The sequence below is a fragment of the Aethalodelphis obliquidens genome, unplaced genomic scaffold, assembly GCF_003676395.1.
Source record: "Aethalodelphis obliquidens isolate GAN/ISIS:26980383/991018 unplaced genomic scaffold, ASM367639v1 scaffold6, whole genome shotgun sequence".
Classification (NCBI taxonomy): domain Eukaryota; kingdom Metazoa; phylum Chordata; class Mammalia; order Artiodactyla; family Delphinidae; genus Aethalodelphis; species Aethalodelphis obliquidens.
Genome location: NW_020837950.1, coordinates 73052719 through 73077804, shown reverse-complemented (window position 1 = coordinate 73077804; position 25086 = coordinate 73052719). Strand labels below are relative to the sequence as shown.

Below are 25086 nucleotides of genomic sequence, written 5' to 3'. Positions count from 1 at the left end.
ATCCAATAAGACATAAAAAGAGGGCATTTGGATAGAGAGACAGACGGGCATGGAGGGAAGAGGATGTGAAGAGATGGGGTGAAGACAGCCATCTAGAAGCCAAGGACACAGGCTTAGAGCAGATCCTCCCTCACGGCCTCAGATGGAACCAGCCTGCTGACACCCTGACTCAGATCCCCAGCCTCCAAGACCAGGAGACAAGTGTCTGTGGTCTGAGGCCTGGTCTGCGGTGCTTTGTTACGCAGCCCTAGCTGACTAATGCACGCTCTCTACGAGCCTTCTCTGATAGGCTACCTCACTCCCTGCCTGATAGATCCCAGGAACGACAGACCCACCTAACTTCAGAAGCGGACCAGAAGGGGGTCCTGTGGGGAGTTTGGGGCCTCAGGTACCCCTGGACCTGAGTTGGTGGCAACATAGGATGAGGATGGGGCTGAGGGAGACCCTCCCTCCTGGAGTCAGGAGTCTCTGAGTGTGACCATTGGGTGATGCTGCTTTTTTTTTTTTTTTTGCCGTACGCGGGCCTCACACTGTTGTGGCCTCTCCCGTTGCGGAGCACAGGCTCCGGACACGCAGGCTCAGCGGCCATGGCTCACGGGCCCAGCCGCTCCGTGGCATGTGGGATCCTCCCGGACCGGGGCACGAACCCGTGTCCCCTGCATCGGCAGGCAGACTCTTGACCACTGCGTCACCAGGGAAGCCCTGGGTGACGCTTCTTGCCAGCTCTCCTGCCTTTGAGGCTGTGACTCTGAGGGGGTCACCTGCTGCTCACCCGCCACGCCCCCAGCCAGGTTCCCCCCACCTGTCTCCGTGGCCTCCAACCTCCACATATTCCCAGACACACAACCTTCAGCTGTAGGACCCAGAGTCTCGGCTCCCAGCCCGGCACCACCCTCTCCATGTGTGACCTTGGGGTGTCACGGCCCCCACTGAGCCTCGGTTTCCGGTCTGTAAAGCAGAGGCCCCTCTGGATTTAAGACCTCACCTTCTGGGAATGGGCCACACACAGAGGGGTTTGAAGGGCAACCCCGCTACTGGCTGCCTGTGGGACAGAGGAGCCCTTGCCCAAGCGACCCTCTCTCCTCCAGGGACCGTGTCTTCCCCTGCAGGGCCTCACACACAGAGCACCTCATCACTTTAATAAAACAAACACAGCTTTGTGGGATGTCTTTGGAGGATGGAATCAAGAGCAAGACAGCGCGTGGGGGGCGGGGGGCCTAGTACTTGAGCAGCCAGCGAGGCTGGTGCGGGCCAAGCGACGTGAAGTAGGACCACCACCAGGGCTTGCTGCCGCCGGCCGCGGGCTGTCTCCGGGCCCCCAGGGGCTCCTGGCTGGACTCCTCGGGCTCCCTGTGTGGGCCGGCACCTCCGGGCCCACTTCTCCGTGGCCCGAGAAGGAACGTTCTGGGTCTGATCCTCAGCGGCTGGAGAATGAAGTCCACACGGCCGGCCCTCTTCATCCGGGCAGGGATGATGACTTTCTTGATGACCTTGGAGTAGCCCGGGGCTTGAGCGATGACGATGTGGGACCCTGGGGGCAGCAGTCTCCAGTAGTCACCATCTGGGGCTGTGGACAGATGGAATGAAAATGACTCGCAGACCTGGGCTCAGATAGCTTTTTGATGATGGGTAATGGGGGGCAGCAGACCCCAAAGGTCTACCTCTGCATTGGCCTGGAATGTCCTTCCCACATGCTCCCTCTGTCAAACTCCTCTTCATCCCTCAAAACCCTGCTTAGGCAGCACCTCCTCTCTGAAGCCTTCACAGACCATTCCATCCCCCACACAGTTAGCAGTCCCTCCCTCCTCTGGACTGTTTCCACAAGGAACTCACATCACAATGTACGGTATTTTTCAAATCAGCTGTGAAATCCCTGAGGGCACCTGGAGCCCACATGGGCACCCCAGCTTATCAGTGGGATGTAAGCTCTAGGATAGGAACCAGCGGGGTCCCTCCTGTAGTCTTTGAGAAGGTTTGCCCAGCAGTCACTTCTTGAGGAACATGGAATCCGCATCGATGGTCACTGGCAGCCAGGTCGTGAGCGCAACCCCTAACCCCCCGCTGGACCCAATGCTGCGGGAGACACAGCTCGCGGTGGACGCAGACCCCAGGGCTCCCCACCCTCACCCCCCTGGGCCGGCGCAGGACGGAGGGAGCGGCGGGCATGCTCCGAGCACTGCAGGTGCCGGCACCACGTGGCCCCGGGAAGTGCTCACCGGTGGTGATGTCATGACGGATGCCCTTGACTAAGATCCGGGCGTTTTTGACCGGCTTGCCAAATTTGTCCATCACCACGCCTTTGATGCCCCGGTGCACCTGAGGAGACCAAGGACAGGGCATGGGTACGGCACGTACCCTGCTGAGCGCCCGGCAGCCCTCCCAGCCAGTCCCCACCCGTCTCCAGGGAAACAGCCTGGCTAATCCCAGCTCTGCACCAGTCGCCTCGCCATCTTGAGTAAGCCACACCCCTCTCTGTGCCTTGGTCTCCTCATCTGTGAAGCGAGGGTGACCAGTGAGCCCACCTCTGGGCTCCCCCTGCGGCAATCAACCCCGTCCTGGGTTTGTGAACGGCCCACAGTCCAGCTCGGGGGTCTGGCTGACATCATCTCCTGGGCCATGAGCGCTGAGCCCCCTGCCTTCCCAGGCAGAGCCGGTGTGGCAGCTTCTCTCTGAGCCGAGGCCCCAAGGCAGCGTGGGGCAGCGGGAGGACACGGGCCCGAGGGTTTGAACCCTGGTGTCAGTCCTGGCCGGGCACCAACCCGCTCCTTGACCTTGGAAAGCTACCTGGCATCTCGGGCCACTCTCCCCATCTGTAACACAGGGTCACCGTGCCCACCTCAGGAAATAAGAATTAATACACGTGAGCCGCAGCGGCCGAGCTGGAGGCAGGACGGCCCACCCTCCTGGTGGGTCCTAAGCACAGCCATTCCCGAGCACACGCCCTGCAGCTCCTGCGCACATCACAGTAAGACTAGGAAGCCGCACTTTCCAAAGAAATCACCTCCTGGAGCCCTGAGCCCGTGCACAGTTCTCCTGAAACAATCAGCAACAAACACGCTGAACACCCTTTGCTCTGTCGGGCCGCAAACAACCAGAGGTTGAAGCTCACATCAAAGCTGCCGGGATGCCCTGGGGGGAGGGGAGACAGCGCATGGGCGCTGCCCTATCCCCGGAGGCTGCCCCGGACCCCCAGCCTGCATCCCGGCCCTTCCTTTGCTCAGAGCACCTGACCAGCTCCCTCACCTGGCCTATTCCTCTCCCCCTTAGAGACCCAGTTCACACTCCTCTTCCTCAAGGAAGCCCTCCGTGACTGGCCACATCAGGGGCCTCTTCTGGGGTCCCACGGTCTTGATTTCCACTCTCCCAGCCCTGACCTCACTGCAATGTCATCTGCCCTTTCCCCTCCCCCGCGGCCTGAGAACAGAGACCAGCACACAGTAGGGCCTCACGTAATCCCAGCACGCACCAGCGAGATTTTGGTCCGACCTCGTTCTCGGGCTGAGGAGTCACCTTCACGCAGAACCAGGGACGCGGAGCTCTCAGGCAGAGGAGGAGAGATGGCGTGCCTGCCCCTCCCCTCCTGTCCAGGGGGATGTAGACGCCCCCCTCCCCCCGCCCCCCGCCCAGGCCTGGTCAGGATCACTGTGCAAAAGGCCTCAGTGGACACGACAGACGGATCCTTATCAGGAGGCCCGGGCAGCTGTCCTGGGGGCCATCCTGGGAGGCCGGCCACGCCCGGCCATGTGCTGCCCGGCCTTCCACGGTATCGCGCTTGCTATTAAATCTTTATACCCCGAGCCTTCACATACAATATCCACGGAGCAATCCCAGCTCCATTTAAGACTCCTTAAAACTCATTTTCACCAGACAGCCGTAAAACGAAAAGAGCCAGGAGGCCTGGCCTCGAGCCATTATCGATGATGCCCAGGCCCCGCGGCGAGGTCACCGACACAGCCGCAGAGAAGGAACAGTGCCAACAACGCCCAGTTGTTATCCGCGGCCTTGCTTCCTTCCTATTGCTGCAGCTGCTGGTCCGGAGGCTCGGCTTCCTTCCTGCCTGGAGGAAGGTTCCTGATCTTTCCAGAAAGCAGGGGGCTCGACCACAGAACTGGCGTTGGGGGCAGGCACATCTGAGTTCGAGCTCTGCGCAGTGGCTGGTGACACTGGACCCGCCCGGTCACTCTCTGACCCTCTGTCTCCTCCTCTGGCTGTATCACAGCCTCTGTGAGCCAGGATGGGAGCCCAGCGACCCCGGACCAGCACGATCCTTCCCCCAGCACCCCTGTTCCTCCATCTAAAAAGTGGGGCAGCCCCATCCCCTGGCCAGGACTGGTGTCAGGATTCGATGACACGTGGACAGCAACAGAAAGCTCTGTGCGCTCACAGCCCCTCGTTGTCTCCCTCGGGCAATCCTGTTTTCCTCTTAGGGCCTGCTTCTTACCGGGACGCTACGGCAACATGCCATCTTTATGATTCTTAAAAATGCTCGGGGATAAGCAAAATATAGAGGCTTCTACTGTAATACAAAAGCACCGTCGCTCCCTTTTGAGTTCCTGTGTCCCTTTCATGAGCGTTATCCTATTCAGAGCCCTGGTGGCAGGCCGTGCTGGGGAGACTGAGGCGGGGCAGGGCTGGGAGAGGCAGTGGGACCTGCGGCATGCGGTCCCCACGCAGCCACCAGGCCGCTGGGAGACCTGGCTCTCGGGGTCCAGCGATGGGTGATTGTACACACGTTCTCCGAGGCCCCCGCTCACAGCCTGCCCACCTCTGGGTGACCTCAGCCCCATAACTGGTGGGGGGGTTACCCCTCAGTCCGGGTGCCTCACTGCTGCCCCAGCAGCCTGTGACCTCCCCTCTGAGTCCCAGGGGCAGATCGCACAAGGCCCTGCCTGGACCACACAGACACCCTGCTGCCCAGCCATCACCTCTGGGCCCGCCCCCGACCAGGGCCTGCCCCATTCCTCTGGCCACGGCGCCCCTGCAGGCCTAAACGTCCCACTGAATTCTAACATGTGCTGTCCCCCCTGCCAGAGGGGTCCCTGTCCTGTCACCTGATCTCCCTCCTTCTTCAAGATGCAGCCCAGGTGCCGTCTCCTCCAGGAAGACCCCCGTGGCCTCTGAGGCTGGGTCAGGTGCCTCTCCTGGGCTGCCCTGGACCCTGCACTCGCCTTGTTGAGACCTTTCCTGCACTGGGGGTCCTGGTGTATGCCCCGTGGTGTCCCCAGCCACGGTGAATCCTCACTCGTGAATGGTGTGACAGCACGGGCGCTGAGCCCCTACGCACGGCCTGGGTCTGGCCCTCCCCATGCCAGGCCCCGGGGGCTGCCCAGAGCTCACCATCTCCACGAAGTTCAGGAGCGGTTCCTTATTGTGCTGCCAGATGGTATAGAGGGCCTCCTCGGGGGGGAACTTCACGCAGCCCAGCTCCACCGTGATCTCAAAGCAGTTACTGTGCAGGTAGTTGAAGTCGGACATGCCTGCAGCACAGAGTGGGTGGCTCTCAACGCCGGCCCCTGCAGGGCCCTGGGCCGGGCAGCTGGGAGGGGCTGCGGTCCTACCCGCGCCTCCCAGATGAGCAGACTGAGGCCCGGGAACGTCACAGCTCCCACCCAAGGTCCAGGGAGTGGGCAGCTGCACTGTGGACCAAGTGGTCTGGCGCCCATGTCCGCAGGCTCACGCAGCATCCCTGCGGCCCCTTGGGGGGTAGGGAGCAAGCCCACTTCCAGCAGAGAAGCTGGGAGCATGTGGGGGCCATACGTGCCCCTGGGGCCCAAGCTGCTGGCCCTCCCCTGGCTTGAACCTGCAGTGATAACGTCCATTTACCCGGATGGTCCCGAGCACAGCCCAGGGAAGAAGGTCCTATTACCTTCATCTCCGGGTGAGCCTGGCCCAGCGAAGCTGATGGCCTGCCAGGGAGACGGCAGAGGCGTCGGAGCAAGTGGGGCTGACCGCCCCCCCCGTGTCTGCCTTCCACCCCATCTGCTCTGGGAGGTCTTCTCCAGCAGAAGCTGCAGCCGGGCTCTGTGGCAGCCCTGGGCCCTGCTGGGGCAGCGGGAGCCCCGGCCTTCAGAGCTTCAGAGCCTACCCCGAACCCCGGTACCCAGCGGCCACCTTCCCGACTTAACGTCATGTCCACAGAGAGGCCACACTCCCCTGCAGATGGCCCTTCTGTCCCTGGTCACTGGCCCCATGCCCTCCCTGGGTCCGTGTCCCGAGGGAGGGGAGCCCAGCTGGCCTCTCCCAGGCTCAGCCCCCTAGTGGGGCCTTTGCAGACCCCAGGAACAGGTCATGCCTGAGACTCGGAGCCCACCCCCCGAGGGTCAGGGAGCCCGTCCGTCTGGATCCTGGGAGGGAGAGGAGCCTCCCTGACCCCCGGGAAGGACCACACGTGCCATCGTGGGCAGCAGGGGTGCTGAGCTGAGCAGGGCGTGAAAGTGGCTCTGGAACGGGAGCTGAGGGGCCTCCGTCTCCGCCTCCACAGGAGAAGGGGGGCACAGGCAGGGTGGGTCCCAGCTCTACCACGTGCCATGGCCCTCGAGCTGGTCCTATTCTTGTGACATGAATAATAAGGGTCGTGCTGGCGTGGAGGGCTGGCCGGCAGCACCTGGAAGCACGCGGGCCCAGCCTCCAGTGTCCCCATGACACAGGGTGTGCGTGGAGGGCTGGCGGCAGCACCTGGAAGCACGCGGGCCCAGCCTCCAGTGTCCCCATGACACAGGGTGTCACCTGCTCCCACACTTCAGAGAAACAACGGATATGGTTTTAGTGTAAGTATATCCCGTGCGATCTCTGGGACTTGCACAGTATTTATACAGAACTAAAAACTCTTCCTTACTTCTCTGAAATTCACATTTAACTGGGGAATCCCATATTCCATCGGGCAACCCTACTAAACCCCAAAAGGCAAAAGAGAACTGGTCACGGGTGGAACCGTGAGGTGTTAAGTGACCACTAAATAAACCACAAAACCGGCCATGGGGAAGTCACAGTCTAGCCCTTCCACGACAGGCGCACGTGAACTTCACCAACGCCGCGAGAGAACTAAGGTCAGCCACGCCCTAATCTTCCCACCCCAGAGCGTAAGTCTCCCCACATGTGAGGCATCCCTGCTGCTCTCCCTGTTCCCAGGAGAAGCTGTTGGGAGGAGGCACCAGCCCGCCCCCCGCCCCATCCAGCCCCGTCCCCGCCGGTCCAGGGCGCACCTCCCGTGAAGCTGTACCAGTCTGCCCCGTTGATGATGCTGCCCCTTTTCAGGAAGTTCCCCCCACACCTGTTCTCCGACTTGTCCATCATCATGGGGTGCACGTCGGCGTAGGCTTTGGCCAGCAACTTGAACATCTGGAAAGGAGATGGAGAGAGAGGTCCCCTCGAGGGCAAGACCAGAAGGTGGGCACTCTGCAGGACGCCCTCCGAGTTGGGGGCAGTGGGGTGAGGAAGGGCCACCGCAGGGAACACCTGCAGCTCGGGTGGGAGGGGGAACAGGGTCCACGCAGAGGGCACAGCACGTGCAAAGGCCCGGAGGCGGGACGGCCAGAGCTCGGGGCGCCGGTGGTGGGTACGTGGGCGCATCGTGGAGCCCCTACGCATCTGGCTAGGGAGCGGGGGCTTCCTCTCGAGAAGGGGTCACCCTGTGGGGACACTGGCAGGGCACCTGGAGGTCGGCTTTGCAATTTATAAAGCGTTTCCTGCCGCTGTGCAGAGGGCAGGCCTCGGGAGAGGCGGGAGGCTGGCATGGGGCTCATTTTCACTAACTTCATCCCCCAAGCGAATGGCTACGACAACTGTCACTTCATTTCCCTAGGAGACAAGCAGCCCCTGCGGGCGCCCACCAGCCCGCTGCCACAACCACGTGCAGTGCCCACCACGGTTGGGATGCAGCTCACGGGGCCTGCCACCCCCTGTTGGGGAGCCTCAGGGGCAGGGCCCGTCTGGGTGTGACCCCGATTCCTGGGTGGTGCAGAGCCCCTCCCCCACTAACCTCCCCCAGCCCAGAGCTCCCCCGTTACACTCCCCACCCCACAGGGCCGCGAGGTCCTTCCCCCAGGCTGGACTCAGCCACCTGTACGTCCCAGGACTGGACACGGGTCTGACCCAGGACGGAGGCTCCAAGTAGAGGTCAGATGGAGGAGGGCCCACCTGTGCTGGGCCTGTTCAGGCCCTGCGGCCCTGAGAGAGGTCTGTCCTGAGCTGGGCACCCCTCTTTAAGAAAAGGGGAGGTGGGCAGGTGGGGTCAGAAATGGGGGGCTGCTCCAGGCCAGAGCGAGAGTCTCTCCTGGCGACTCAGACCCCGGAACCTTGGGTTTGGGGAAGGATGAGTCCACTTTCTCAGGGATAAGACTGCAGTTTCAACTCGGTCCCACAGACGCAAACCAAGCACCCAATACACAAGCCCACGCACGTCCTTCAGTCACCGAGGTGGGCAGTCAGGGACCGCCATCCTGCCAGCAGCCCCCGTCACCCGCGAGCTGTGGTCAACCATCTTCAGCCAGGCGTCCAGGGGGTGACGGGGCTGTTTCTGGAACTGTGGCCGGGCCTCCACCGCCTGTCTGTAGGGCGGGACCTAGGCTGGTGGGCGTAGGTTGGGCCAGCCCCTCTCGAAGGTCTCTCTCTCCATCCTGCCCTGGGGCCTCGTCCTGTCACCTGTCAGTCAGCCGCCTCAGGAGAGCAGGGGAAGTCACCACCAGTCCCTACAACCCCAGGGCGCTGGAGCCCCAGGCCCGGCTGGGAACAGGCCCGACCTGGGGGCAGGATCTCCGCCCAGAGTCCAGGCGGGGCGGTGGGTCGGTGGCGGAAGGACACAGAGACAATGCCCCCCCCCCCAGATGAAACAAGGTGGGGTGCAGTGGGCTGCTAGGAGGGGCAGACATGGGCTGGCGAGGGGCCTAGGATCACAGTCAGGGCCACGGAGAAGGACCGGCTGCCCGGGACCTGGATACACGGCAGCTACTTCCCACTGGGGGTGGGTTGCGTCAGGGAGGGCTTGGTCGGCAGGACGGAGCTCGAACCCAGCTGGGGAGTAGGATTTGGGCAGAAAGGGCAGGTGTGAGGGGGACAGAGGCGGGCGAGGCAGGCAGCCCTGGCCGGCCTGGACGTTGCCCTGAGGCGCTGGCCCCCATCCACCGGGCACTGTGGAAGTTTGGGGGCGTTAACTGGTCCCCCTGGCCAAGCCCTCCTCACGTGCCCCCACTCCCCAAGCCTCTCCTGGGACCCTGGTTTCCACAGAGACCACCACTGGCTGCGGGGCTGAAGGAGTATCGATTGATGATCGATGATTGACGGCTGATGGGGAAGTTCTCAGGGTTCTGACTCCGCGGGGACTCCTGGAGGCGAACTTCCCCCCAGAGGCGTCTTCACGCACCTGCCCCTGAGATCCAGAGATTCTGAGTCCAGCAGCCAGGGGCTCCTCCTGCCTGGAGGACACAGGCCTCCCCCAGGCATTGGCCCTGATCCCCGACAGCACAGCGGGCGGAGGCCAGGCACAGCGGAGGTCGCCCAGCCACCCCAGGGGGCCCTGGCTGAGCTCCAAGCATAGACCCTGGCACCCCTCCAGGTGCGAGGCACGTGCTGGTTGTAGTCAGTGAGGGAGTGACTGGATGAATGAATGAATGAGGGAGTGAACGAGTGGCTGAATGGATGAGTGGGAGCGAGAATGAACGAGTGCAGGCACAATCGCAGGAGACACGGGCTCTGCGCCCCCAGCTCTGGAGGAGGCCGGCCCAGCCCATCCCTGCTGGGCCTCCCCAGCCCCACTGCTCACAGGCCCTGAACCCTCACTCCTGGGGGTCTGGCGGAGTCTCCACCTGCTCTTTCAGGCTCCACTGCGGTAGCTGCCCCTTGAGGACACCCTCCTTAAAGTGCACCTTCAGGCTGAGGGTCCAGCACGCACACACACACACACACACACCCCCACACACGCACGCACACACCCCACCCCTGCACGTCCCCGGCCTCCTGGGCAGTCCCTTGTTCTGGCCAGGCCACACCTTCTCATCCTTTCCCGTTTCCGCTCCGTCTCCCACCCTAAGCTAGGACCCTCGGCCCAGGGCCCAGTCCACGGGACCGGCCACACACAGGGAGGGACAGGGTGAGGCAGGGTCGACCTCTGGGTGGCCACAGGAGGAGAACACGAGGGGAGCCAGCCCCGGGCACGTGTCTGTCCAGGACCAGTCCCACCCTCCCTGCCCTGCCCCAGTACCGGTGGAAAGTGCGAGAAGGCAGCAGAGGCCAGGCCTCGCTCTCCACCCCGAGTCCGGGCCACCAGGGGGCCTGCTGAGTGACCAAGCGGGCAGCTCAGACCCTCCCAAGCCTCCCCGGGCTGGTCAAGGAAGGACTATCAAACTCTGTCTTCCCGGAAGGGCAGGGAAGTCTCCTGCCTCCTGACGGGGTGGGAGGGCAGGAGCTGGCCTGGGGGCGGGGGGGGCATCAGGGCAGTTGGGGCAGCTAAGCTCCAGTGCACTCAGCTGTGACCCACCGAAGGTCACCCACTGCCTGGCCTCAACCCCCATGCCCTTCCCAGGAGACCAGCCTCTACTATCAGTCAGGGCAGGGGGTGCCCCTGGGGAAGGGAAGAACGGCGTTGGTGAGGGGTCCGGCCGTCATCACGGGTCTCATGCCCTGCTGGTCTGAGCAGGGTCTGAAGGGTCTCCTCAGGGCCCACGTGAGCACTGGGGCCAAAATTCCTACTCTGATCCCACCGCATCCTCAAGTCCCAGGGTACCTGACCCTTAACAAACTGGCCAGACCCACAGGAAGGAGGGAGGCGCCAGGAGCCAGCCGGGCGCCGTGTACGATGCAGTGCTGCCCTCTGCCGGTGTTGCCCGGAACCCCAGCCTCCCGAGGACAGAAGACACGGGGCGGCCTCGGGGGAGGGCACTCGGCCAGGGTCCCCACCCCAGGAGCTCCCAGACGAGATGAGACACTGATGGAAGGGGGGCAGCCAGAGGAGGGAGGGGCGGCTTCCAGCTGGCTGGAAGGCTTCCTGGAGGAGGGGGTTTGGAGGTGGGCCTAGAAGGCTCCTAATGTTTCAGAGCTCCATGGGCTTCACCGGGTCAGAACCGGAAGGACTCCGGGGCCCCGAGGGCACCACCCACACTGCTGCCTCTCCTGCCTCCACTGCACTTCTGCCCAGCCTCTCACCTTCTCGTCAGGCGTGGGAGAAAACATCTTCTCCTCCTGGGGATGCTTGGAGAAGTCGAAGGGATAGGACACCACAAGGTCGCCCCCGTGGAGGCTGGCGGAGAGCACGAAGGGGATGGTCCTCATCCACTTCATTATCGCCTTCGTCTCAGGGGCCACCTGCCCAGGCGGACGAGGCAGTCCTCAGGACGAGGCACTTCCCCGCCGACCACCCAGCCCCACGCCCAAGATTCAGGATTCCGTACAGGCCCCACCGGGCACTCACACGTGTCCATCCTCTGGCCTGGAACTCTCTTGCCCACCTCCTGGGGATGCCACCCCCTCCAGGCAGCCCTCCGGGGCACCGCCCCTGAGCACCTGCCAGACTCCGGGTGCTTTCGGTACACGCTCCCCGAATCCCACCGGCGGCCCAGTGAGAACCATCCCCATGTTGCAGGCAGGAAACCGAGGCTCAGAGGCCAAGGCTGCTCACCGCCAGGCTCTGCTGCCCTGGGGAAGGATGACCCCCGAGGGTCCCAGAACACCAGAGACCCCGGCTGCATCAGAGGGGCGCGCGCGGCTCCTACCTTACCCCACCAGTAGTGCTGTGGGATGGCGATGTGGCCACCACGCATGCTGCGGGCCGAGGCCAGGCGGTAGTACTCGGACGTCAGGTCGGGGAAGTTGCGGTTTAGGTCCAGGTTCTGCGCGTTCTGCCTCCCACTTGTCCACCCGTTGTAGCCGGCACCCTGAACACACAGGTCGCCCCCGACCAGGGGTCAGCACGCCCACCCTGATCCTTCTGGAGGGAGGCGCAGGGCTGGGCTGAGAGTCGCGGGCAGGGCTGTGGTTTCTCTCTGGCTTCATGTGATGAACTTGGGAGCTGCCCTTGACCTCCTCTGCCATCTCTCCAGCCTCTGGGCTGCTCCTCCAACCTCAGGCCCTGCACTGGCTGCTCTCCGCCTGGAATACCCCTCTCCAGGGCTGCACTGCTCGCTCCACCTCCCGCAGGCCCTGCCCAGGGCCACCTTCTCCCGGAGCGCCCCCTGCAGCCAGCACACGGTCCGGCTCCTCCCACCCCCGTCATCCTGTTTCCACAGCACGCATCGCCTTTTTACCCACCATAGAACTCGCAGCGTCGGCCGCCCTCCCCACCCCCAAGCGGGACCTTGTGGATGTTGAGGCCCACTGAGTCCTGTGCACAGAGACCCTGCACAACCGCTAGGGGGTGAGCGAACAGGGGAGGGTGGAAGGCAGCAGCCCCGGGGCCAGTCTGGGGGCGCTCACCTCGGCGGCCGCCACCTCGTAGCCGTCGGGGTTCATGGAGGGCAGCAGGTGGATGCGGGTGGTGTTGAGCAGGCGCTGGATGCGGTCGCTGCCCAGCAGGTACTCAGAGCACAGGTACTGGGCCAGGTAGATGAGCATCTCCCTGCCCGCCACCTCATTGCCGTGGATGTTCCCAATGAGTTTCACCTCGGGCTCCACTGCGGGAGTGGGGGGGGATATAGTGACCTGGTGGCATCGTCTCAAAGCCCCAGGGTCCCCAGAGACTTGAGGGCCCACACGGCAAAGGGGGCCAGTTGTTTTGGAACCTATTCCTATTCGTTTTGGCCCAAGCGACTCTGTGACTAATGAGGTCTCATCAAGGTCATCACTTTTGTTGAGCTCATCTGTGATGTATGGCCATAACTATTAGCATGATGGATCAAAGATATGGATTAATAATAATATAAGTTATCATTGGTCTGTGGGAATTTCATTCATGGCCACTCTTCATGTTTGTGCAATAGAGTAGGGTATACGTTGGTGCTTAGATGCAAAGGCAGCTGGCCCTCAGATGGATGGATGGATGGGTGGGTGGGTGGATGGATGGATGGATGGATGGATGGGTGGATAGATGGATGGATGGATGATGGATGTGTGGGTGGGTGAATGGATGGATGGGTGGGTGGATGGATGGATGGATGGATGGGTGGGTGGGTGGATGGATGGATGGGTGGATGGATGGATGGATGGGTGGATGGATGGATGGATGGGTGGATGGATGGGTGGATGGATGGATAGATGGATGGATGGATGGATGGATGGATGGATGGATGGATGGAAGAGTAGACCAGGAGCCTGACAGTCTTAGTAACTGTGTGACCTAGGACAGTCGCCTCTCCTCTCTGAGCCTCACACTGCTCACCTGGAAAATGGAAAATGGCATCTCCCTCCCTGGCTGTGCACAGCCCAAGGACCACCAGCTGTGGGAACAAGCGGCCACATCCCTCCCGCATTCCGAGGGTATAAACAACCCTGAGGCTTTCCACACCAGCCACCGCCCTTGATCCTCTCACAGGGGACACCCCTCGCCCACATGTTCCAAAGCTTCAGGCCAATCAGTCTGAAAGCCAGAGTCCTGTCTTCAGCCCAGGGCTGGAGGGGTAGGAGACAGGGTGGGCCTTGGAGGCTGGAGTGGGGCTAGATGACCTCTGGCCCCTGATGGGAGACAGGGCTCAGGGCTCATGACGTCCATGCCGCCCAAGCCACCAGGATGGAAACTGGCTGAGTGTGGCCAGCCCAGCGAAGGGGCCAGAGCCACTTAACCAAGACGAGGGGTAAGGACCAAGGTCAAGTGGGGCTGTTTCTAGACCAATCCCGTCCGACTTCCACAGTCACAGGGACAGACAAGCTGAGAGACCAGACGAGGAAGGACGGGGACCCTCACTCATCGACTCCCCAGCAGAGGCCAGAACGGGGCCCCTGTGCCCGATGCTCTCAGTGCCCCGGGAGGGGGGGGGTCTCGTGATCATCTTCTCCCCGCCACCCCGGAAACAGGCTGCAGCCAGGGCGCTGAGTCTTTGCTAGAACGTCTGGATTCTTGGGCCAGACCCCTGAGCCCCGCCCCCAGGGCCCACTGCCTTTCCTCGACCCGGCCCTGAAATTTAGTTTCACAGTCATGTTTTTTCAGTATCCGCACTGCAGGCCCATCTCAGTTATGGCAGAAGACCCAGGACTGTCGTGGAGTCTGACGCCTCCTCAGCCCTGCAAGAACATGGCTCTGAGGGACAGTAAGATATGGTGCTCTCCATGTGCTCCCCCGTCTCCAAACAGGACCTAAGCCTGATACGAGCTGAAATGGACATGGGTTTTAAATAAATGGCAAAATTGCTGTATTCACATCCCTCTCTGAATGTGGAGCGCGCAACTTAAAGTAGCAAACGTCAAGGGCCAGGACCCAGAGCCCCACATACCTGCCTGGGGTCCGGGTTTGCCAGGGCAAGGTTGCAAAAACAACGAAAGGTACAGACAAAGCACAGTTAAGTTTGCACTACAGACGCACAAGGCCCGACGTGCCTGCAGCCACTGTACACCCTCACCTCACGCCCCCTGACTTGTGTAGCCCACTTCTCCAGGACCGTGGCCGCCTCCCTGCTGCTCCTCCCAGCGATGTGGCTGTGACAGCGGTCACACATGCCCGGTGGGACGGGACTTGCACCCCAGCGCCCCAAGCACACCCCGAAGCCCCCGCCCGTGCCCTGTCCCCCTGACATCGGGGACCTTGATCAGGATCCCGGGTCTGGCTCGTGCACCCCAAGGCCAAGCAGGCCAGAGCCTTTTCCCGGCCCAGGCCTCTCACCCCTGCCCCCGACGGCGACAGTGGCTTACTCAGCTCGTGCTGGCCAGGCAGGCTTGAGAACTCGATGACCAGCAGCTCCCGGCCGTCGAAGCTGCGTCCGATGCTGTAGGTCTTGGCTATGTGGGTGCAGCGGGCCGCCGTCTGCTTCAGCACGCGGACCATCTGGGCGTAGGAGTGGTGGGTGAAACGAAGGAAGGTTGGCGGAAGGCCCGAGGGCAGCGCCTCCTCGACGACGTCCAGGCCTCCTGGGGGAGGGACGCGGGTCCCGGGGGTCAGCTGGGGCCTGCCCGCCCCCCTCCCCACCCCACGATGACGACAAGGGGCCCTGCCCTCTCCCGGCGCCCTCACCCCGACCACACTGCACCGGGGCAGCTTGGGGGTCGGGACCCACCTGTCCCCCTCGGATGGCTCCCCGGCCAGTCCGTGTTTGCTGGTAATGAAAGCTCTCTTTATAATGCTTCATATCAACAGCTAAGAACAGCCCCCAGCAGACGTATCCAGCAACACAGTTCCCGGCGTTACCATGAGTAACGATCATATGTAGTTAGTTTGGAAATTTTACGAAAGACAGAACAGTAGAACACCAAGGAAGAGGCACACGGACAGAATCCTCCACCCAAGGAAACGCTCCGTTCAGCTGCCGCCCCTGACTTTGGGTGTCCCGGGAGCGTCAAGCTATAACTGGGGGGAGGGAGGCAGGGTTCTGTCCTTTACTGTTGTTTACTCAGCATCGCGGTGGAAACAGTTTCAACATCTTGTCAGGGAGGCAGCAAGGCTCTGAAAGGCTCCTTACTGCCCACTATTCCACTACCCTCCTGAGGCCAGACGTAGCTGTTATTACCCACACAACAGTGAGCATGCGGGGGGGGGGGGGGGGGAGGCGGAGAGACAGGGAAGGGGATGGGAGCGGGAGGGGGCGAGAGAAAAGCTTTTTTCCCGATTTTAAAGTTTTCTTAGGAGAAATTCCTGGGCTTCCAGGTCGAGGGAAGGATGCTTTTTAGCACAATTCCACAGGCCAGCTGGCTGTCCCCTCCCACCCACATAAGCACCCCAAGGCCGGCCCCAGGGGCCCCTGCCCACCCCCTTCCCCGGGGTGTCTGCGCAGGAAGACGCAGGTCCCCGCAGGCTGGTCCTGGGGGGAAGCACTGATGGGGAATGCTTTTCCCAAGCGTCTCACTTGCCCTGTGGTTTTGTTTCTCCTCAGAATGGTTTCCGAGGGAGAAGCAAGCAGATGGAACTGGTAATTTGGTGGCAAAATTGCCCAAAATAAACTCTCTCCAGCCCACTCTGCGGGCTCTCTCAGGGCGGGCAGGCTCAACCCCAGGGAGATGTCTGGTTTCCTTCCTCTGTTTCTCGTCCCCCACCCGGCTGTCCCCGCTGTCCACGCTTCCTGCGTCCTCACGTGCAGAGGGCTCCTGTCTGCCTGCAAGGTGCCACCCACGGGCCACCGCATCGCCCAGAAGCTGCAGGTGGACGGAACCCCCAGCGCCCCAGATTCAGCTCCAGGATCAGCCCTGAGCCCCGCACAGCCAGCGAGTGGAGGCCAGCCCAAGGCACCTCTGTGCCCCGCCCCCCGCCATCCTCAATGTCCCAGCCAGGAGCCATGGACACAGCAGGTGCCCAAGAGTTTTTGCTGAACGGACAGATGGATCCATCCATCCGTGACTGGCCTGGCTCCCACCAGCTCCACCAGGCAGGAGCCGGCCGCCTGCCGCCACTGGCCTTCCCAGAGCCTCCACTTTGCATCTGTAAAATGGTTACACCAATATTCAGGGTCGCTGTGGGGTCTTCATGAGACAGTACGCGTATAGCACTTGGCCCCAGATCACGTGAACCTCCCCGCGAGCTCCATGACACGAGCACGTGAGAAGCCAGAAGCCGACGTCACCCTGCACCGCCCCGTGTCACACACTGGCCACGTGTGGCTATCTGCATTTAAGCTCAAATTCATTAAAATCTAACCAAATCAAAATTTAGATCCTTAGTCACACTCGGGAGCCACGTGTGACCAGTGGCTGCTGACTGGGGTGGCGGGTGGCACAGAGGCTTCTACTAGTGGGGCTGCTGTGGGTTCCACTGTGCACTGGAGCTATCCCTCCTCACCCAGTCTGGAAGCCCAGCCAGGGGGTAGGGAGGCCTGCAGAGGCACTTGGCCTGCACGCCCCCCCTCCTCCAGCATCTCTACCAAGCGGGGCCCCAGGAGCTCCTTGCACACCCCCCAAGACGAGGGGCTCACCACCACCTAGGGCTGCCCATTCCATCACCACGACCCAGGGCTGCCCATTCTACCTCCACTGGTTTGTCCACACGAGAAACCAAAGCCCATCTCTGCAGCCCCTCTTCCCCTCTCCCCTGGGGCTCCACAGACCCCACTTTGAGGAGTCTAGCTGCCACTCCCGGCCAGTATTCTACGTGTGGTCTTTCAGGACTGACCACAGGCATCGGCAGGCTTTGCCGGGCAGGCCTCACGGGGGGACAGGTCCTCCTCAGAACAGTGCCCTCTGTTCTCTGAAGGCGGGGGAGGGGTGCCGTCGAGGACTCACACATCTCCGCCCTCCCAGCCGCACACCTGCATCCAGGGCCTCCTTGTCGGCGCCCTGGCCCAGGCACTTCCCACCCGACGTGCGTCCTATCCGCCCGCCCGCCCCCCAGCTGCTCACCACCACGGGACTCCAGAGCCCACCTCGCAGCTTCTCCAGGGGGTTGTAGCAGCCCTCCTCCTGGCCCGCGAAGTAGCGGCCGCAGTCAAGGAAGTAGGGCCACGCCATGTCAATGGCGTCGAAGGCGGGCTGGCAGGCGTCCCGTAGCGTCTCGCAGACGTGCCGGCAGGGCCTGCGTGCCCGGCCGCCCTCGCACCGTGGGACCAGCACGGCACAGCCCAGCAGACGCAGGTCCGGGTTGCACTGGCCCTCCAGGAGGTGGTGCAGGACGCTCAGCAAGATGTACTCGGAGCTGGACTCCACCGCCACCCGGGACCGATGCTCCAGCAGCGTGGGGAAGGTCGTCTGGTTGTAGGAGGCATCGCTGCAGGTCTGGAGCTGCAGGTCCACGCATGTAGCTGGGGGAGGCGGGGTCACCACGTCACTCCCTCCCACAATGCCCCACCCAGACGCCTACTAAGGGCCTGCTCTGCCCCCCGCTCAGGGCCGGGGCCTGGGGGATGGGCACCTGCAGCGTGGGAGGGAGAGGCCGGGGCCTGTGGGAGGACCAGAGAAGGCTCCCGGGGCTCACTGGTGAGAGAGCAGGTCAGGCTTCTCTGGGTCCCAGCCTCCGCGTGTGCCAAAGGAGTGCAGGAAAGCCACCCTGGCCGAGGGTCTGCCACGGTAGGGCATGCCACTGACTTCCGTATGGGGAAAAGATTTTCCTACTTTAAAAAAAATCTAGTCCCTCCACTTAGAATACACCCGATGCCTAAGTCTGGCAGGAGGGGCATTGAGGAAACGTGTGCTTCTGAGCACCTGTGATAGGTCAGAGCCACGCCGTCTCCCAAATCATCCCGAGATCAGTATTCCCTTCCTTGTTTTACAAAGGAGGAACTCAGGGCCAGGGAGGGAAGGGGCTTGTCCCAGCCCTGGACTCAGCAGGTGCCGGGCACAGGACTGGGAACGCACAGGATGAACAGCCAATGCAGCGGGTGTGTGCACACCTCACAGTCGGAACCCGGCCCACTTAGATCCCGCCTTGGCGGGGGGGAAGGGGGGAGGGGAATGGGAGGACACCCTGCAGGAGGCCGGGCAGAGTCAGGCTCGGGAGCCCAACTGCACAGAGGGAAGGGCCTCCTTGTCTCGTTTTGTCTGATTTCTGGCTGTTTCAAATGGGTCTGGATTTAATCGATGGGCCACCTTATTCCTCACCACTTTAGAACGGTGGGTTCCACCCCCTAAAACGCTTTGATAGTGTGAAGGACCTGCGTCACTGCTACAAAACAAAACCAGGAAGTCCGTGTACCGTACCGCTGTCCGCAGCTCCTGCCCTGGGGCATCCACCTGGGGAGAGAAAGGGCGGTGCTGTCAGGGGAGCGGACCCCTGCCCATCAGTCGTCCCCCACGTGTGCACAAAGGCGCTGCTGCTTCTCATTGGGTACTGGCCAGGCCGCCGGCCCCCTGCCCACCCTCCCCTTCACAGCCACCCTCTGATGTCCACATGGCCGTGCTCCCGTATTTCACAGGAGGGGAGACTGAGTCTCGAAGAGGTCACACGACTCCCCTAACGGAAGACAGCCAGGACGAAAGAGCCCTGGCTCACAGTGGCGGCCGATCGCCGTGGTGAGGATACTTCCACTGCGGCCAGTTGCAGCTTCCTGCAGCTCAGCGGGTTCTCACCAGATTCCCAAATATTTAACAAACAGCCCTCAGAGGCTGCACCCGGGGCTGCACCCCGCAGTGCCTCTCACCCCACGCTATTCCAAGCTCCCCCGAGACTCAGGCAGGCAGCGGCCCCCTCCCCTCCAGAACACTCTGCAGCCTGCTGTCTCCTGTTTCCTGAGAAGAGGACCAACGCATGAACTGTCCTTGGAACTGTGGGTTTCAAGGGTCCTCCCCGAGGCCCAGACACATGGACCCAACAGTGAGACTCCTGGGAAGGTCAGTGAGACCAACCTCAACCAACACTACCCGCCAGGTTCCCCATCAGAGGCAGGTCCCAAGTGCTCTGTGAGAGCTAAGAGGAAAAAAACAGCTCCAAGAGACGGAAATGAGATTTCAAGCTCAGCTGCTGCAGGGGTCCCGGGAGGCGGAGGGCAGGAAACAAGACAGCGCTGGTGGTGGGGAGGGCACTTCCTGGGTGGAGCAGTGGTTGACGCTCCCAATGCAGAGGACCCGGGTTCGATCCCTGATCAGGGAACTAGATCCCACACGCATGCCGCAACTAAGAGTTCACACGCCACAACTAAGGAGCCTGGCTGCCGCAACTAAGACCAGGGGCAAATAAGTAAGTAAATAAACAAACAAACAGAAAGTGGGAAGTGGGTGCAGGGGGAGCCCAGGAGGAGCAGGGTAAGGAGGCTAGGACCAGAGGGAAAGGCTGTTTCTAACCCCGTAACCTCATCGGGAACTAGGCCTGGACCACAGCAAGGGTGGGACCTGCTTCTAAGGATTCGCCTTAAGATCTGGGGGTCGTGGAAACCTGCCTGAGCACGTCAGTCCCCAGTGGCGGGGACGCGGCGGGGGCCCGGCAGCCCCCCGTGAGGACCTCTGCACACGGTTCCCCCACCGTGGACTAGGCGGCCACAGTCCCTGACCCCTCGGGCCAGCTCTCGAAGCTCTCATGGGATGGAGACGTTCAGGGTGCCCTCTCACCACCTGGTGAGCCAAGGACTCAGGCTGTCCTAACCGGCTGGTACCACTTGGCAAAGAAACGGGCAAGAGAATAATTTTCCTAAAGTATCCAGGCAGTGGAACTGCCACCCTTAACGCAACAGAGAGGACTGCTGCGTGCCCACCAGCCGTGCCCTCGGCTACCCCGCAATGCCCGCTGGGATGAGGCTGGTGGTGAGTGAGGACACCAGGCGGTGTGAGGCACCTGCTCTCAGCCTGCAGCCTGGGGATTTCCACGCACCCGCCCGACTCCACACCTTTACGGTCTAAAGTGTCTCCAGACCTGTGCCCACCGCCCTCTGCGGAATGAGGAGGCGTGAGGATGAATCAAAACATAAGGGAAAGAAAGAAAGAACCAGAAACCGGCCCAGGGCAGCTTGGAACGCTGCGCTGTCACCTGCTTGTCTGCGTTGATGTCGGGAGAACAGATGAAAGGACGCGATCGGAGCAGGACCCCCTGGAGCATTCGTGCCCAGGGCTCACACTCAGAACTCACGCTCAGCTCGGCCGACCCGCCCTCACGGCCCGTGCGAGCTCGGACCCACACGGACGCCACGACTCAGTCAGCTCGGGAGCCCGAGGCCTCCCTAGGCGGATGGCTCCAGCCAAGGCCCCCACCCCTCCTCATGCCTGCACCCACCACGCCGAGGCTGCGCCTGCCGTGTGCCCAGCCCAGAGCCGAGGGGGGCGAACCTGAAGATGTGCTCAGATTCTCGGCAGGCGCTCAGTGGGCAGAGCCCCCGCTGGCCCCGGGGCCTGTGCTGGCCTCAGGCAAACGCGTGGCAGGGAGGCCGGAGCACAGTGATGCCCACGCCTGCTCCTTCAAAGCCATCAGATGCCACACGGATTTGACAAGCGGATCCTCCTGGTTTCACGTGGCTTTGAGCCTCCCCGAGTCACAGGTGAGAAAACTGAAGTTGGGGAATCAAGCTCCTCTCTGTGCCTCAGTCTTCTCATCTGTAAAGTGGGGATGATAATAAGAGTGCCCACTGTTGTTGGAGGGTCCGATGAGGTGGTGCTGAGGCCAGGGCCTGGGCCCAGTAAGGGCCCAACACACAGTGGCTCGGGGTCGCACGGGGAGAAGGAGGGACGGCCCGTTGTGACTCCCGCCAGACAGCGATGCCCAGTGGGAGGACAAGGGCGCGGCATCTGCTGACTTGGTCACCAACACTTCCAGGGTGGGCACCAGGAGCAAGACAGAGAGATGGGTGGACTCGTTTCCTGCAGCTGCCGTAACAAAGAACCACAAATTGGAACAACAAACATTGTTCCTCTCCCGGTTCTGGAGACCAAAAGCCTGAAATCAAGCTGCTGGCAGGCCACACCCTCCGCAGGGTCCGGGGAGAGTCCTCCTGCCTCCTCCAGCTTCCACCCCCAGCAACCCTTGGCTGTGGCCACATCACCCTGCTCTCTGCCTCTGTCACCACACGTCCTTTCTGGTGTGTCTGTGTCCAAATTTCCTCCTTCTTCTAAGGACACCAGTCATTGGATTCAGGACCCCCCCAAAGCAGTGCAACCTCCTTCTAATGTGACCGTACCTGCAAAGACCCTGTTTCCCAAGAAAGTCACAGTCACAGGAAGGGGGAAGGGGGGCACAATTCAACCCATAACGATAAGCAAGCCCCAGGGGGTGCCTTTGGGGAGCTCGGGCTGGAGGTGGTGTCGAGAGAGGACACGCCATGCAGGACGGTAGCCACGAGCACTTAAAAAAGAACGTAAAACAGTTCATTCTTAATTTCTACATTGATGACAAAACACTGAAACAATGTCTCAGATATATTGGGTTAAATCAGATTTGTTATTAAAGTTAATTTCGCCTGTTTCTTATTATCTCGCTCGTGTGGCTTCTGGGAAATGTGAAGTGATGTATGTAGTTGGCATCGTTCTGTCGGGCAGCGCGGGTCCCAAGGCTGCTTTTGAGCAGTCCACACGTGACCGTTACACCTCTTGACCACAAGGTGTCAGCATGTCTTCAACGAAGGGAGCAACATTGACCTGGGGCTGAGGCGAGGAACGATAATAGAATGAGGTAAGAGAGGTCGGGCCATCTGCCCAAGACCACACAGCAGTGTAGAGGACTCAGGATTTGAACCCAGACCTGCCTGGCCCCTAGGAGCATGAAAGTTGCCTCAAACCCCAGGCTCTCGATAAAGACCTGAGGGAGGCAAGGGACAGGCGGGGGGAAGCGTCTGGGCCCGCTCTGAGCCCTGGGACGGTGAGGACGTGGATATATTCCTGGACATAAAAGCCTGGATTCAGGCTGCCTGGCCCTGCCCACGTCAGCGTGCGGTCTGGAAAAGGCACTGGGTTTCCATGGACCACACATGCTCATCTGTAAGGAGAAGATCCAACCAGAGGAAGGAATTATTCTAGAAACAGTCACTGATGCCACCACGGAGTGGAGGACAGAGATCCACCCTGCTCATCCCTCCAGGTGAGGAAGGGGCAACCTGGGCCCAGAGGAGGGGGCTGCATTTCTCCCTGGAAAAAGGGGAGGTCAGGGAGAGCTTCCTGGAAGAGGGGACTGTAATCCCTGACCAGCCTATAATTCTAGACATTTCCTGGGGCCTCAGGAGAGGACCCTCAGGGGAGGGTCCATCCATGACACCACGCAAGTTCCATCTGCATCCCGTGCACAGATGTGCAGGCGTGCGTGTGAACACACACACACACACCCATACACACTCCGCCTGGCCCGGGTCTTTCTGTAGCACGTGGGGGAGGAAAAAGGTGAAGCGGGGTAGAGGAGGAGAGAAAATTTAATTTGGGCTGAGGGAGAAGCGAGGGAAACGATGGCCGTCGGCACATTCGAGAGGCATCTTGCTCCTGGCACACCCACTGGGCTGGTGCCCGCAAGTTCTCAGGTATCCACAAACCTCCAGCGCTCGAGAGATTCCAAATCTGACACGCCCAGACCCCTGTGCCCCAGGGGACCCCCGCACTCCAGGGGCACAGATGTCTGCTGCTGCTGAGAACCCTGAGGGCAGCGGACTAGATACACCCTCACCTTTAAACGTAAAGGGAAAGCGAGGCCCACTCCAGAACGGGAGGTGTGGTCAGGACCGGAGCCCGGGCCCCCAGCTGGCCCCCGCCTCAGCCCGGCACCCGGGAGGGTCCCTGGCTCCCGACACTCTCCCCCTCGCCCTGCCCCAGAATCCTATCCCCTCCTCCCCGGCCCTCTGCGCCCACTTCCGGAGACGCTGTTGTCCAGGCCGCAGAGATGGGAGGGAGGGGTCAAGAGTGTGCCCTGCCCAGAGGCCGCCCCCCTCCTGGAAGGACCGGGGACCTCGGACGACCTCTCCTCCTGCAAAGTTCTGGCATCCGCTCCCTCGGGCCCCACCTGCAGGGCGCCCTGCCCGCTGTGCCCAGACCGAGAAGAAGCCCCGGCCAGAGCACCGGGTACCTCCGCTGCCCACAAGCTGCCTGTGCGTTCCGCCCGGGGGTCCCAGCCTGGATGCGCTCAGACAGCCGGCTGCCCCCTCCTGCGCAGACCCCGAGGTCCAAGGTCACAGGGTGCCCACTTGGGGACCATGGGTCACGCGGGGGATAGTTCCCGGTTCCGGGGCGCCGAGTTCCACCCCAGGGCGCGGGCCGTACGGCCTTACCCGCGGCGTCCGGGGTGGGCTCGCACCAGGGCCGGGCGGCGGCGAGGACCAGCATCGCGAAGAGCAGCGGCGGCGGCGGGGGCCGCATGGTGGGCGGCGGGCAGGGTGGCGGGCAGTGATGTGGCACTCGGGCCGGGGCGCAGCGCCGCGCGGGCTCCCGCCCCCCACGAGCGCGGAGTCGGATTACAGCACGGCGGCGCCAGGAGCCGCGCAGAGCGATGCGGCGGGAGGGACCAAGGAGCGCGCAGCCCGCTTCCGGGCCGATGCTCCGCCCCGAGCGGTGGGTGCCCCCCTTGGGGCTCGGTTTCTGCCTCCCCCCGACCTCCAGATCCCCTGCTGATCCTGCCTACGAACCCTGATTCCTGGACCCGAGGGGTCTGTGGGCAAGACGGGGTCCTGGCCCGCGCTGGACCCAGCTGGCGGGGAGCCAGGCCAAATCATCCCCAGCTCTGGGCCTGGGTCCCAGGAGAGGAGTGATGGAGTGTCCCTACCTCCCCTCACCGTCACAGGCTGTGGATGCACCTGAAGGGTCGGGGGTCGGGGGAGCGGTCAGGTACCAGGAAGGGCAGGCAGCTCCTCTGTCGCCTTGGGTGACCCCCCACCTCTGAGCCAGCACCCTGGGGAGGAGCACCCTCCTGGTTTGCTCCCAGCAGGACCTGCCAGGGAGTCTGGCACCAGGGGTCCTCAGTGAAACGTGGCAGTCCCTCCACTCAGCCCATTAAAGGAGCCAACAGAGGTCCAGGTGGTGGCGTAAAGGCTCACTGGGGTGTCTCCTCCATCCCCCCCCACCCGCCCCCAGCAGATGGCAGGGCAAAAGCACCTCAGGGGCGGGCAGAGAGCCCAGCGCAGACACTCTAACTCCAGGGCGACATGTCTACACCTGGGGGTGCGAGAGAGCCCCTTCCCACTCCCCTCCCCTCCCCCATGCTCCTGCCTGCACCACCAGGAGCCATCCCGGCAGGAGGCCTGAGGGGCCTGGGAGGAGGGAGGCCCAGGACCTCAGCCCCAAGGGGAGAAAAAGGTGCTTCCTAGAGCCCCTCTCTCCTCCCAGGGTCAGGACTGCTTGGGCGTTCGGCCAACGCCTTTGAAACCCTCCCCCCGCCCCCCCAAGGAGCTGGACAGGTGCTCACTCTGCTGTCCAGATGTGCGCACATCTGCCTGCCAGCCACTTCTCACAGCCCCACAGCTGTGGTCCAGCCAGCGTGTACGTTGCTGTGCTCGTGCCCTGAGTACTGGGAACAGTGCAGGCCAGACACGGAGGTCCTCAGCCCAGCATCGTCCCCTGGGGCAGGTCCCTCCCCAGCTGGGCCACTGGCCCAGACCATCTTTGGAGCCCGGTTCCTATATGGGCCTCCTTCACCAATTGTCCTGGCTGGCAGGGAGGCCGGACCCTGGAGCCGGTTGTCACCCAGCCCTAAGACTTGGGATG

At 62.3% G+C, this 25086-nt stretch overlaps 1 protein-coding gene across 3 annotated transcripts; it reads right to left on the bottom strand.

Annotated features, from left to right (window-relative positions):
* Positions 1–1122: 1122 nt before the first annotated feature.
* CPZ (carboxypeptidase Z) lies at positions 1123–23821 on the bottom strand. Of its 3 annotated transcripts, XM_027103823.1 has the most exons (11): positions 23658–23820; positions 18691–18723; positions 17421–17795; positions 14767–14982; positions 12403–12599; positions 11703–11864; positions 11137–11295; positions 7203–7338; positions 5338–5477; positions 2217–2316; positions 1123–1567 (listed from the first exon to the last, which is right to left on the bottom strand). In XM_027103823.1, exons 1-11 carry the CDS (start codon positions 23743–23745, stop codon positions 1218–1220), a joined length of 1956 nt encoding a protein of 651 aa, XP_026959624.1. In that variant the 5' UTR covers positions 23746–23820; the 3' UTR covers positions 1123–1217. The 3 variants fall into 3 exon arrangements, with proteins under 3 accessions (XP_026959624.1, XP_026959626.1, XP_026959625.1); XM_027103824.1 differs by lacking the exon at positions 2217–2316 and having other exon boundaries at positions 1337–1567; positions 23658–23821; XM_027103825.1 differs by lacking the exons at positions 17421–17795; positions 18691–18723 and having other exon boundaries at positions 23658–23818.
* Positions 23822–25086: the final 1265 nt, after the last annotated feature.